At 41.1% G+C, this 13,551-nt stretch overlaps 1 protein-coding gene across 1 annotated transcript; it reads left to right on the top strand.

Moving 5' to 3' along the window:
* Window positions 1-4,354: 4,354 nt before the first annotated feature.
* LOC125539910 (V-type proton ATPase subunit a3) lies at window positions 4,355-12,959 on the top strand. The gene is made up of 18 exons (XM_048703445.2): window positions 4,355-4,837; window positions 5,492-5,536; window positions 6,049-6,171; window positions 6,255-6,362; window positions 7,556-7,663; window positions 7,734-7,907; window positions 8,405-8,542; window positions 8,974-9,081; window positions 9,225-9,332; window positions 9,446-9,594; window positions 10,508-10,661; window positions 11,054-11,214; window positions 11,297-11,503; window positions 11,577-11,760; window positions 11,835-11,918; window positions 12,009-12,208; window positions 12,306-12,365; window positions 12,441-12,959. Exons 1-18 carry the CDS (start codon window positions 4,694-4,696, stop codon window positions 12,643-12,645), a joined length of 2,460 nt encoding a protein of 819 aa, XP_048559402.1. The 5' UTR covers window positions 4,355-4,693; the 3' UTR covers window positions 12,646-12,959.
* The last annotated feature ends 592 nt before the right edge of the window (window positions 12,960-13,551 follow it).

Genomic DNA, 13,551 nt, shown 5'->3' with positions numbered 1-13,551 from the left:
AGTGGCACAGGGCACCAGGTACAAACGTGATGTCTTTTTGCACTTGTTGGAGCTTGACTCGCTAGAAACAATCGATTTGGCCGTTCCTCTAGACCAAGGCTTTGGTCTGCTTTGAGCCTTTGAGATTTGTGCGATGCAGTCACAATCAAACACTCCAGTAAATCAAACAACCCATATTTTGACCCCCTAGATCCTACACGGGTGTTTAGTGGGCAACCAAACAAGCATATGTTCTTCAGAGATTACCCTCTCCAACACAGGCTGACAAAAACTTTTAAGGCAATTTTATTAAAGATTAATTACATAGGGAAACCGGCATGTATTGAGCTGGGTCTTGAGGATGCTTGATTTTAGGGATCCAGACAAGGGCAGTATTCTCTAATACTCCCTCCGTCCAAAAATATTTGTCATCAAAATAAACAAAAAAAATGTATCTAGACGTATATTAATTCTAGATACATCATTTTTATCCATTTTGATGACAAGTATTTTCGGACGGATGGAGTATTAAAGGTGAGTTGGTAGGTTTGCCTCACCTTCTTCTCCGAGTTTTTTCTCCCCACAACCCTTTCTACCCTTTGGTTTCCTGATATTTTTTATAATCTCAACCGATGTCATGCAAAATAAAAACCAATGTAAATAAAGTAACTTGGAATAATCTAAATCAAATCAGTAATTTCCCAAAACCACGTACATTAACTCAATCAAATCAAATCAAATCCTAATAAAATCTCAACTAAATCTAAAATTTCCTTGCCTTCCCCTGTTTATGCCCAAAATCAAATTAAACCTTGACAAAACTTAATTGAATCAAAACTTTCCTTGCCTTCTCATACTCATGCTCAAATCAAATAAAATCTTACCAAAATGTAAATATGGTGGTCATCAGACAAAATTAATGTTAAACCAGTAGAATAGGTATGGGCCGTTACAAGGCACGCGCAATTAGCTAGCACCCCCTCCGTCCGAAAATACTTGTCCTACAAATGGATAAAATGAATGTATTTGTAACTAAAATAAGTTCAGATACAACCATTCCAAGGACAAGTATTTCCGGACGGAGGGAGTACTTGCGTGCATGGGTTCAGGACATCCGTGATGCCGTCGGCCCTATGCCCTTCATGGCGTTGGGCCAGCTCAGGCGTGTATACCGCCAAATCATGCTACGATCAACTCTTCATTGGTTCTATCCCAGACCCACATTGGCATCTCACCTAGACTTGGTTCCGGCTTCAGATCAATGTATTCCTCTGGCTTACCCTTCATGAACGATGTCGGATTGTCGATAGGCTCGCGCGTCCTCGCCTTCCCCACAAGCCTTCTTGCCTCCTTTGCGACCAGGCTTCAAGGTGCATGCCTCACCTGCTTGGCGGATGTTCGTTCTCGCGCCAAGCATGGCACGAGATTCTCTCCTAGTGTAGGACTCCTAACGCGCCCCAACCGCCGACGACCCATTCCTGGACTGGTGGTCAAACTGCCGAAGCTTCGTCCCTCCTTCCATGCATAAGGGCCTGGATTCCCTCGTCTCATTGACTGCTTGGGAGCTTTGCAAGCACCACAGTGGTGGTACTTTCGACGGCCTCCGACCTGTTGGGAATAAGCCGTGACGGAGCACGGTGCGACCGGCGTCGGTGCGTCAGGTCGGGTCCATAGAGGTGCGACCGGCGTCGGTGCGTCAGGTCGGGTCCGTAGAGGTGCGATCGGCGTCGGTGCGTCAGGTCGGGTCCGCGGGCTGGGTCACGGCCGTGCGTGTACGTGTGTGTGCGTGTGTGGCGTGCGCATGTGCGTGTGGCATAGTGGCCACGATAGACAGGCTGGGTCGTGACGATTTGTTGGAGTAGTCGTGCAGTGCGCGTCGTGAGCAAGCGTGGGCATGTAGATCGTGCATACGGCTGAGTAGGAGGGGTGTGCAGCGCTCTGTGCGTGAGTGAGCCTGGGATTTAAACCGGAAAAAGTCCATTTTAAACCATGAATTCGTATGGGTTCGGCGAAACGAACTCCCAAATCAAAATCCCAGTCGATTGCACCCTCAACTATGCAATCCCGGTCTAAATCAAATCTTCGGGTCGTTTGGATGGCCGGGAATGGGACATTTCGCAGAGGGCGCACACCAGCTCGCTGCTGGGCCGGCCCGCTTTAGTTTTTTTCCGTTAAGAAACAACAATTCGCAAAGGGCGCTACACCCTGCTCTCTGCTGGGCCGGCTCGCATAATTTTTTTTGTTAAAAAACAAAAACATAAGCGCCTGGTCTGGCTCGAAAACAAAAAATGTTCACAAATTTTGAATAAAAGGTTCATGGATTTAGAAAAGGTTCAATAATTTTGCAAATAAGTTCACGGATTTTCAAAAGAAAAGTCCACGGATTTGGGAAAATTTCATATATTTTGAAAAAGAAACTGTAAAATTGAAAAAGAGTTTGTGGATCTTTTTCTTTATTATTTCTTTTCTATCTTTTTTTTTCTTTTTTCATGTATACATACAAAGTTCATTGCGTATATTAAGGAAATCTTCACGGTAATTTCCAAAAATTTCACTCATTTATAAAAATGTTCATCTTGTATTTGAAATTTGTTCCGTGTACATCACAAAATTGTTGAATATTCAATCGGAAATTGTTCAACATATATTACAAAAAATTTCATCTATTCATATTTTATTCAATAGTGCTTTCACATATTTGCCGCGAGTTTGAATCATCTTCAACGGACCTTTTTCAGTTTTCCTTGAATTCGTGAAGTTGCATATTTTCAAAAAATAGGCGTACAAATAAGAACCACGTGAACCAGATTTTGAAAAGAATATAAAGTTTTTCATGAACCAGATTATAAAATTGTTCAGAATGTTTTTTTTCATCTTTGAATTTTTTTTAAAGAAATGTTTGCGATTTTAAAAATTAGTCCCGTTTCAAAAATTCCTTACAAATTTTAAAAATGTTTGTGCGTTCTAATATTTTTCTGGAGTTTCAAAAAATATTCCTATATTTAATAAAATTCTAAAAATGACCGTGTTTTCAATAAAAAATCAGGAGTTTGGAAAATGTTTCCGTTTCAAAATTGTTTGTGAATTTTAAAAACTTTCATGTTTTCAATTTTTTTCTGGAGTTGTATAAAATGTGCATGTTCCAAAAGTTTGCTTGAATTTTCCAAATTTAGTTTCGTAAATTTGTTCACAAATTTGAAAGGTGGTCGCTTTTCATAAACGCTAAAAAAATAGCGGTCAAAATTTTAAAAATATTCGAATCTGGTATTGATTCTTATTGCTTTGTGTTGCTATATGAGCAGATTTGGTCGCTAGCTCTAGTTGTTGTACCAGCGCATTTGTTGTTGCAGACCCTCGGTTCGAAACTTGTCAAGTGCATATTTTTTAGTGTTTTCCGCCTATACGTGCGAGAGAAAAATAAAGACACATTTTTTAGCTTCAAAACTTGCCAAGTGCGTATTTTTTTTAGCGTTTTCTGCCTATACGTGCGAGAGAAAAATAAAGACACATTTTTTAGCAAATAAAAAAACAAAATGGGCTGGCCCAGCGCGGAGGACGGGTGCACACGCCGTGGTCAACATGCCGTTCCTTGGCCCATCAGCTAGACAAATCCCGGTTGACTTTTGCCAGGGTTTGATTTTTACCGGGATTGCAAAGTTCAGAGTGCAATCGACCGGGATTTCAACTTGGGTTTTATTCCGCCCGACCTCTGTGAGTTAAAGGTTTAAAATTGACCTTTTCGGATTTAAACCCCCCTTACTGCAACCTGTTGTGTGGGCAAGTGCTAGCCAGTTTGAGATTAAGGAAAAGGATGTACGTGCGGGCCGAAAAAAACTGTGCGTCTTCTACCTCCATGAGAGAGAGAGAGAGAGAGAGAGAGAGAGAGAGAGAGAGAGAGAGCTGCCCAACATGACCTTCTCTCGGCCGCAACACCGAACCATCCGCGAGGAAGCGAGGCTATGGGCGAGAGCGGGCACCGCTGGTCTCCATCGAATCATTCAGGCTACCCACCAGCGTGTGAGTTGTGTGGGCTGAGCATCTCACTTCCCTGTTTTGCTCTGGGTGTTCATTTCCGCCGCTTTCGTGTACGTGATCTCGTGCAACGCCTAAAACCCTTGCCATTTTATTCTCTCTATATGTCAAAGAAAAATACACAAGCTTTTCGTGTTCGCGAAAATGCCAGTACTCTCATATTATCTCTGTAGGCCCAGCTCAACGACCAAAGAAAAAACATATGTTGCCACCTTCCAGGAAAGTTTCCACAGCTCTGCACATGTCTAACTTCAGCAGACAATGCCAGAAAAGACAGAGGGATTATACCAATGCTTTAGAAAAGACAAGCAAGCAACCCGTGAAGCCATTGTAAATTTGTGGGGGCACACACAAATTGAGTGATGGCGGCAGGGCCAGTCAACTCTTCTCCAGCAGAACAGATGCCTTCGGAGGAAAGCACCTGCTGACATCGATTCAAGTTCAGGCTGGTTCCTACTCCTACTACAGAAAGCGCCACCGTCACGCTCCAGGGAAGACTACCTCCCGTCCGTTCCACCTCCTCCGCCTCCCTCCGAAGCCAATCGGCACAACCACCGCCACCACCACGCAGCCGCGTTGACCGCTCCCCCGAGGCGCCCTGCGCCGCGGCAGCCCACCGGAGCATTGAGCAGGCACGCCCCAGACGCTCTGCCCCGCCGCCAGGGCCTCCGACCGACCCGCGATGTCGCGCGGCGGCGGGTGCTGCCCCCCGATGGATCTACTGCGGTCGGAGGCGATGCAGCTGGTGCAGGTCATCATCCCCGCCGAGTCGGCGCGCCTCGCCGTCTCCAACCTCGGCGACATCGGCCTCCTCCAGTTCAAAGACGTACGTCCGCACCGCACGCCCTGCTGCTCACACCTTTGCTTGCTTTATTGCTTCTTGGATTTCAATCTGTTTCCCCGCTTCCGTTCGATCGCGCAATGCTGCTCGTCGTGTTCCTTCAAGCTAGGGTGCGGACCGGCGGTGTGCAGCTAGCGTTTTGGGCCTCGGCGTAGTAAACAATAGAGCATTGCGTGCTATGATACGCGATGTGGACTGCATATGTCTCAACCGATAGCCAACGTGCGGCATTGACCCAATGAGATAAACAATTATAGGATTGACCCAGCGAGACAGACTAGAAGATATCACTCGTAGATACATCCATTTCTTCGACGAGTAATTCGGGACGGAGGGAGTACATGAATGTCAAGTTAATAATAGCCTAATTTTATGTCCTCATGATAAATTTTGAACTACAAACATTTCAAATTTTCTTAATGATTTGAAGTATTTTTTTACAACTACTGACATGCAACCGTACGCGCAGCGCTATCTTAATTATGAGATTATGTAACCTCAGGTGAACTTATTTTAGCTTGGAATTTCGTAAGGTAAAACATGAAACCTGTTGACATAGGTGATTTTTATCTGCCTTAAGTCGTGCCTTTTCCCTTTTGGTTTGGTTCAGGAGAATCTAATATCTGCCCTTTGTTTCAGCTTAATGCGGACAAGAGCCCATTCCAGCGGGCATATGCTGCCCAGGTACTCAATCTTTTTTAATGCTTTCCTGTTTGCTGTGCTATATGTTATGATATATGGCCTTAGATCTGTCCAGCTTACTACGAGGAACAGTTTCTTGAACACTTGGAAAGGGGCTAAATCCAGTAATATTTTGCCAACAGCTTCTGTCACTGATCAGATTTCGCATAGAACTGTTGGTCTTTTCAGCATTCTTTTGCTTTATGCTGTGAAAACAATATCCTATTCCGATGAGGAGAAACCAGCAGGGTTCTGAAACACTTCATAACCTCAAATTTTTTAATGAAAACTTCTGAACTCAATCCTTTTTATACATGTGAGGATGGAATCAAAATATCCTGTTAATGCAATGATTCGGTTTTCAGAATCCTATGTTATTCTGATTACATGCAGCCTAATGTGAAAAGGACTAAACCCAAAATATTTTGCAATCGTCTTATGCTCTGAATCATAATCATATTTCATACTGATCTATGAATTTAATAATCTTTTTGCTGCACATACACCTTGTGCAGATCAAGAGGTGTGGTGAAATGGCTCGCAAGTTGCGTTTTTTCAAGGAACAAATGTCGAAAGCTACCATATTGATTTCTCCCACACAATTTTCAGGAGCTCCTTTGGAAATTGGTGATCTGGAGGTATATTTAGTTAATGAAACTTATGCCTTCATCATTTGCAAGTTGTAAGTGTAGAATTTTGTTTTAACATTGTCAACTAACAGATAAAACTTGGGGAATTTGAAGCTGAGCTAACTGAAGTAAATACAAATAATAGAAAATTGCAGAGGACATACAATGAGCTGGTGGAGTACAGTGTTCTTCTAGAAAAGGTATGACCACATTAAGGCATAACTACATAATTTATTTGATGGAATCCACTTTTCTCTTTTCGTGCACTGACGAGAGCACCATATAGTCGTGTATAAACTGTAAGGAACTAAACCCTGAAATTCCCTGAGGTGCAAGGTGAAAAAGAAATAATACGAAAAACTTGCCTGTAGAATATTTGTGACATAAAGGAAAGATAAATCGACCCTCTAATGTCCATAAACTCGCTGATGTAGTTAAAAACTGAAAATGTTGCAACATTTGCCACCATTGATTTCGAATTGCATTCATTGTATATTACTTTGGGTTTTGTTGAACATGACATGAAATTCCCAATATTCCAATCTCAAGCGGGGATCAGAAATGTATATAAAGTATAATTGTCATCGATGCAGTCTTTTCCAAACAAAAGTGAAACCACAAACTATATCTTTTGACTATTCAGATTACAAAGTAGTATTGATCGACTGAATGAAAAGAAACATCTCTTACAACTCAATGCAAATTTAGAAGAGAGTGGTTGCTGTCGGCTCGTATTTGGGTCCACGACATGACAGGAGTCATGTAGCAAGCATTCCAGTAAGTAGCGCATAGCAACAGCATGAGGATGAGGAGTCAGATAAATATCTGGTTATTGGTGGAGCAGGCAATTCATTGTTAAATTTGTATGCAGTTAGGAACCCTTGTCTCGGAATCTGGTCATGTTATTTTCTTTAACCTGGGTCCATTGTAATCTTTGGGCAAGCAAAGAAATAAGTTCCTTATGCCTGAACTTCCTTTGTGCCGAGAGGTAAGCTGCTCACTGCATTTGCACCTTGCTGCCAAAGCGTGCTCCTTGCAATGGGTACCATGACTTGTGCAGTGCAATTCTTTTTCTTTTCTGGTTGTGTGTTGCCAGTCAGTCGAAGATTTGTGTTTGATGTGCCTACACAGGGCACCTAATTAATAATTATCCAGTTGTGCACTTTTGACTGCAATGAGTATTATTTTTCTCGCACGCCAAATTTTAAGTGTGCATCATGTGTTGAAGCGGGTCTCTTTAAACTATGCCCGTTTGTTTTTTGTGTTTTTAGGATGTATTTTGCATGTGCGGATATTTTATTTGTACATACTCGAGAGTCCTATAATGCCGTGTCCCTATAGTAGCTCCACCCATAGTTATATGTTGTTCATTACTGACTCTATTTACTTTCAGACTGGTGAGTTTTTCTATTCAGCTCAAAGAAGTGCGGCAGAGCAACAGAGGGAAATGGTGGCTGATCAGTCTGGTGATTCTTCTCTGGAGAGTCCTTTATTGCATCAGGTGAGGACCATTTTTCTAGTAAAGCAACATATTAGCTCTCCTTGTTTTCATACTTCTTCTTTCGTTGCAGGAAATGGTGATAGATCCATCGAAACAAGTGAAGCTAGGTTCCCTGATTGGTCTTGTGCCAAAGCAAAAGGCTATGGCCTTTGAGCGTATACTTTACCGTGCCACCAGGGGCAATATGTTACTCCGACAAGAATCTGTTGATGAATCTATAATTGATCCACAATCTGGAGAGGAGGTTGCTACTTCCCTTTGTCGTCAACTCGCTTCCATAAATTTTAGGAGTTACTTATGAATGGGGAAGGGTCCAACCACTTTGGGTCTATTGTAGAGAGTCTTTCCCTACATTTCTGCAAGAGGCTGTTTCCAGGATTTGAACCCGTTATCTCATGGTCACGAGGCAACAGCTTTACGGCTGCGCCATGGCTCCCGTTCTGGGCCCAAGCAGTTAGAATGGGGAAAAATTAGAAGGGGTAAATAGTGGCACAAGTTTGCTTAAATTGGGTAAAAATGTGAAAAATCTGCTAAATGAGGTATTTCCTGTCACAAGCATGAAACTAGGGCATAAAAAATGGAATTCACTCTAAAATTATTATTTTCTCGGCAATGATGTTTACATTCAGCTGTTTGCTTAAAGCCACTGTGTATTGTTGTTATGTTTTCCCCACTAGTTATGTACTTATTTCTGAAATGTTATTTTCCTCATATGGTTTTTTCACTATAACGTATTGACAGGCCGTGAAAAATTATTTTGTTATATTCTACTCTGGAGAGAGAGCAAAATCCAAGATTCTGAAAATTTGTGATGCTTTTGGCGCCAACCGTTATCCATTTCCAGAAGACCTTGCCACACAATTACATACTATTCAGGAGGTTGGTGTCTATCCCTGTGTGTTGCTCTTTAAACCATGTTGGTGCTCATTTTGCTTTGTGGATTAGTTCTCTTGAAGAGACTGCTGAGATCTCCTCTCATGATTGCTTCTGTGTATATGTTTATGTTATGTTCTTGAGCATATACTGTATATTTGACATTGACATCATACAATAGATAGCACATCATCATGTTAAACCCGCTATTATTTAGTACTTCAGGACACATTTTCGTAAACTGCAGGGAATATTTTCTTTTCTTCTTTTTGGTGTTCCATGTTTGATGAGATAGGTGATCTTGTTGAAATGTTTTCCTTTATGTCTCAAGCTTGTGCAGTAGTTCTGAATTGTAGTCGAAACTTCTTTCACAAAAGCTGTTGTACTATATTTACTAAGTTACTATTATTTGTTCTGAAACATTTACAACTGTTTAGGTATCTGGAAAAGTGTCAGAGTTGAAGGCAACTGTTGAAATAGGTTTAGCTCATCGTGACGGCATACTTAAAAATATAGCCTCTGAGTATGAAGAATGGAACAACCTGGTAAGCTTGTATTAGAAACAATGTTTTGGTATGTTTCTTATCATGCAAAACAGAAGTCCGTGCTATTTGAACAACGCTTGCTGAATATCTTGTTAATTTCCTTGCATTCAAGTTTAATTCTGATTGACATACAAATGCTTCAGTTAAAGAAGGAAAAGGCTATTTACCACACGCTAAACATGTTCAGTCTTGATGTAACAAAGAAATGTTTAGTTGCTGAGGGGTGGAGTCCCGTTTTTGCTACAAGTCAGGTATGCAGCTGCACTCTCATCCCTTCCGGCATTGATGTTTTCTGGCTTCTTTTTTGGTTTTGGTTACTCTTCTTTTGTCCATATGGTTTAAGAGTTTATTTTACCTATTGTAGGTACAAGATGCACTTCATCGTGCTACTACTGGTAGTAACTCCCAAGTTGGTTGTATTTTCCAAATTCTAAACACACAAGAATCTCCTCCAACGTATTTCCAGACAAATAAATTTACATCCTCCTTCCAGGACATTGTAGATGCCTATGGGTAAGTTTCAAAAATATAAAGATTGTTAGGGAAACACTAGTGAGCCATAAGCCAGTATATGTACACGTACATGTGTGGCACATTTATAGAAAACCACTTATATAATGGGGTATTAGTATTAGACAACTAATATGGCTCTTTGCCAAGCTTACAACCAGTAGAATCTGAAGGACCACAAAGATCCTAAAAGACCACAACGTAGTACGAACGAATGAAGACATATGTGAACCACAAATATGTTCCAAACAGTGACGTTATTGAGCAAACGACCCAGTGGAGGAAGCGGCCGAGGCGGCGTAGGTGGAGAACACGGAGGGATTGACAGGTGCAGCGGAACGTAGGAGAAGCCACTCAAACTCCTAGAGACTGAGAATCAGGGAAACGAGGACCAGTGTCAACCATGATACATCTCTCACATATCTGTATTTATATACTGTAATTCATAATCAGTATATCTTGATCAGTATATTGTTTTGTCCACTTATTTGTTGATTTACTTTGTGTTTCTCTTTCCTAAACCTTTAGTATTGTGCTCATTTAGTGAAATTCTATCATAGTTATACTCTACTTGTGTTCCTTTCATTGTTTGTACTATTACTCATAGATAATTATGCCCCGTATTGGTCATGTTAAGTTTTAATTTCCTTTTATTTCTTTATGCATGTAATATAATATACTCCCTTAAAGTTAGTACAAAGTTGAGTCATCTATTTTGGAACGGAGGGAGTATCTACCAATGTGGGTTATGAATTTTATCTTCAAACTTGTGATGCTAATTCAGCATATCTGATATTTACTGTAATTTACAGAAATGGTTACCATCAACCAGGAATAACCTAGTCACTTCTTACTGCATAAAGGAATTGTTGGGGTTCGTGCTATGTGCTAACTCTACATTAATCATAATTTGCAGTATTGCGAGCTATCAAGAAGTAAATCCTGGTCTATTCACTATCGTAACATTCCCCTTCTTATTTGCCGTCATGTTTGGCGATTGGGGTCATGGAATTTGTATATTTCTTACTGCACTGTACCTCATAATCCGAGAGAAGAAGCTAGCTTCACAGGTTTCGTCTCGAGCCTTCTCTTCTTCATTCAGTAGATATATGTTTTCCAAGGAAATTATTACTCCCTCCATTTTTATATACAAGGCCACAAACTCAGATTACAATTATCAATATAAAATTTAATATCAGTTTTGCAAGTCAGCTTTTCTTTTCGTTTAGTGGGATCATTAATACGCTGCATGCATGCAAGGAAACTAAGTGTGGGAAGTAGATGACTATCATTATGACTGCATGCATGCAAGTATTAAACAGGGTACTAGTACGAGAAAATATCATTAATTTTGCCTCGATTACTGTTGGTGGCCTTGTATAGATGCAAAATGTATATTTCATAGTGGCCTTGTATAAGTAAACGAAGGGAGTATTAACTTTCTTCATTTCTTTGATCGCAGAAACTAGATGACATAGTGGAAATAATGTTTGCTGGGCGCTATGTAATTTTGATTATGTCCCTTTTTTCAATTTACACTGGATTGATATATAATGAGTTCTTCTCGGTTCCATTTGAGCTCTTTGGTAAATCTGCCTACGCCTGCCATGATCCTTCGTGTGGGTAAGCTGCTGAATTTGTGCTCCTATTTTGATGTTTTATGAAAATCGTATGACTTTCCCTTTTCCCCTTGTTTTATTTATAGGGATGCTACAACTGAAGGATTAGTTAGGGTGGGGCAAACATACCCATTTGGTGTCGATCCAGTGTGGCATGGAAGCCGCAGTGAGCTGCCATTTCTCAATTCCCTAAAGATGAAAATGTCAATTCTTCTTGGAATTGCACAAATGAACCTTGGAATTGTGTTGAGCTTCTTTAATGCAAAGTATTTCAAAAATACTGTTAATGTTTGGTAGGTCGATCTCTTGCTAGGAATAATCTGTCGTGTGATTTCAAAAATACTCATTCAGTTGTTGTGTCAACAGGTATCAGTTTGTTCCTCAGCTGATCTTCTTAAACAGCTTATTTGGTTACCTGTCACTCCTCATCATTATTAAGTGGTGCACTGGCTCAAAAGCTGACCTATACCACATAATGATATATATGTTCCTGAGTCCAACGGATGATATTGGGGAGAACCAGCTATTTCCTGGGCAGAGAATTGTGCAGGTTTGGTGATATTCATTGCTGCTACCATGTGTTGATTCTGTCAGTTGCACATAACATTTCTTGTTTCCTCGCAGCTTGTTCTACTTCTGCTTGCTCTGGTGTCTGTGCCTTGGATGTTGTTTCCGAAGCCATTGTTTTTGAAGAAGCAACATGAGCAGGTTGCACACCTTTCTTAATTCCCTAACTTCCTTCTCACTGGAATATATATCATATACCCACTTGTTGATGTTTTCATTTGCCTCCATCAGAGACACCAAGGCCAGCATTACACCATGCTCCAGGAGACAGATGAATCGGTGGCTCAATTGGGAGGACAACATGAAAACCCACACAACCATGAGGAGTTTGAATTCAGTGAAGTTTTGGTCCACCAGCTGATCCACACAATTGAGTTTGTGCTCGGTGCGGTCTCAAATACCGCCTCATATCTTCGTCTTTGGGCTCTCAGGTATCATTGAACATGATATAACACATCAACCCCAAATAAGTAAGTTTCTCCTCACGAGACAAACATTGACAAGTAATCGATGTCTTTATTTTTGCAGTCTCGCGCACTCGGAACTGTCCAGTGTCTTTTATGATAAGGTTCTTCTTCTAGCATGGGGGTAAGACACACTCTCTTTTACTACTCTCTACGCCTATTGTGGTTGTTCTAATCCTGTGTTGCGCTCTCTTTCCAGATACAACAATGTTATCATCCTTGTCATGGGAGTAACCGTCTTCCTCTCTGCCACTTTTGTTGTTCTCCTTTCAATGGAGACCCTAAGTGCGTTTCTGCATGCCCTGAGGCTCCACTGGGTCGAGTTCCAGGGCAAGTTTTACGATGGTGGTGGGTACAAGTTTGCGCCATTTGCATTTGCATCAATCATCGAGGAGGAAGATTAGTCCCAACCGATGTATGCAATGTAAGTACATAATATAAGACCTCAAGAGGCTGTTGGAGGAAGATTCAGAAAACTCATGTTGCTTGAGCTGGAGCCATACCTGGTCATTCTGTAAATTATGATGTGCTATAACGGTGATGGAAGCGGCTGGTACAGCTGCAATTAAGGCCTAGTGCATTGCATCTCCACATTTTTGGGGTTGCCAAATTCATCAGTTTATACTCATGTCTGCAGTGCCACATAATTGATGTGTATTTTGTACTATGATTTTGTAACTAAATAAGACCCATTGTTTTAAGCTTGTTTTACTTGTCATTTGTTGATAGCTTTTTTCTCTACGTGCACCAATAGTTGTGTCATTTGTATTGAAAAAATTGGTAGAATGGTGCCAGTCTTACAAGATGACCTGGTTGTAGTATCCATAAATCCATGCCAAGAGCATTGAAAATGATATGCTAGTTGTAGATGTGAGATCAATACGTACTAAGCATCATGGCATACTTATCCCAGTTAAAGGTTTGTCCCCAAAGATTGCAAAAGTGATTAGTAAGTAATCACCAAAGCAATATTTTGAGAACCATTGTTAGCGTTGATCCACACACTATGAGATCATCTGCAAACCTAAGCGAGTGGACAGGGGGCAAGAAGCTCCTAAGTTTGTGCCATTTTAAGTTACTGGAACCGAGATAAGCAATGAAACAAGCTAATCAACAAGCCAACAAGCATAGAAAGCAAATAAAGGTGCGAGAAAGGATAAACCACAAGTGAGTCAAAGACACAGATGTATATCCTGAATTTCACACTCTTTGGGGGAGGGATAATCTACATTGGAGAGGTGTCGAAGCCAAAGCTTCGAAGTGCCACCAAGTGGATCGCCCTAATATTCTCTTTGAGTCACCTCCAACAG

Source organism: Triticum urartu, chromosome 2A (assembly GCF_056163025.1).
Source record: "Triticum urartu cultivar PI428250 chromosome 2A, HENAU_Tu73, whole genome shotgun sequence".
Lineage (NCBI taxonomy): Eukaryota > Viridiplantae > Streptophyta > Magnoliopsida > Poales > Poaceae > Triticum > Triticum urartu.
This window is presented reverse-complemented; position numbering and strand designations above follow the sequence as displayed.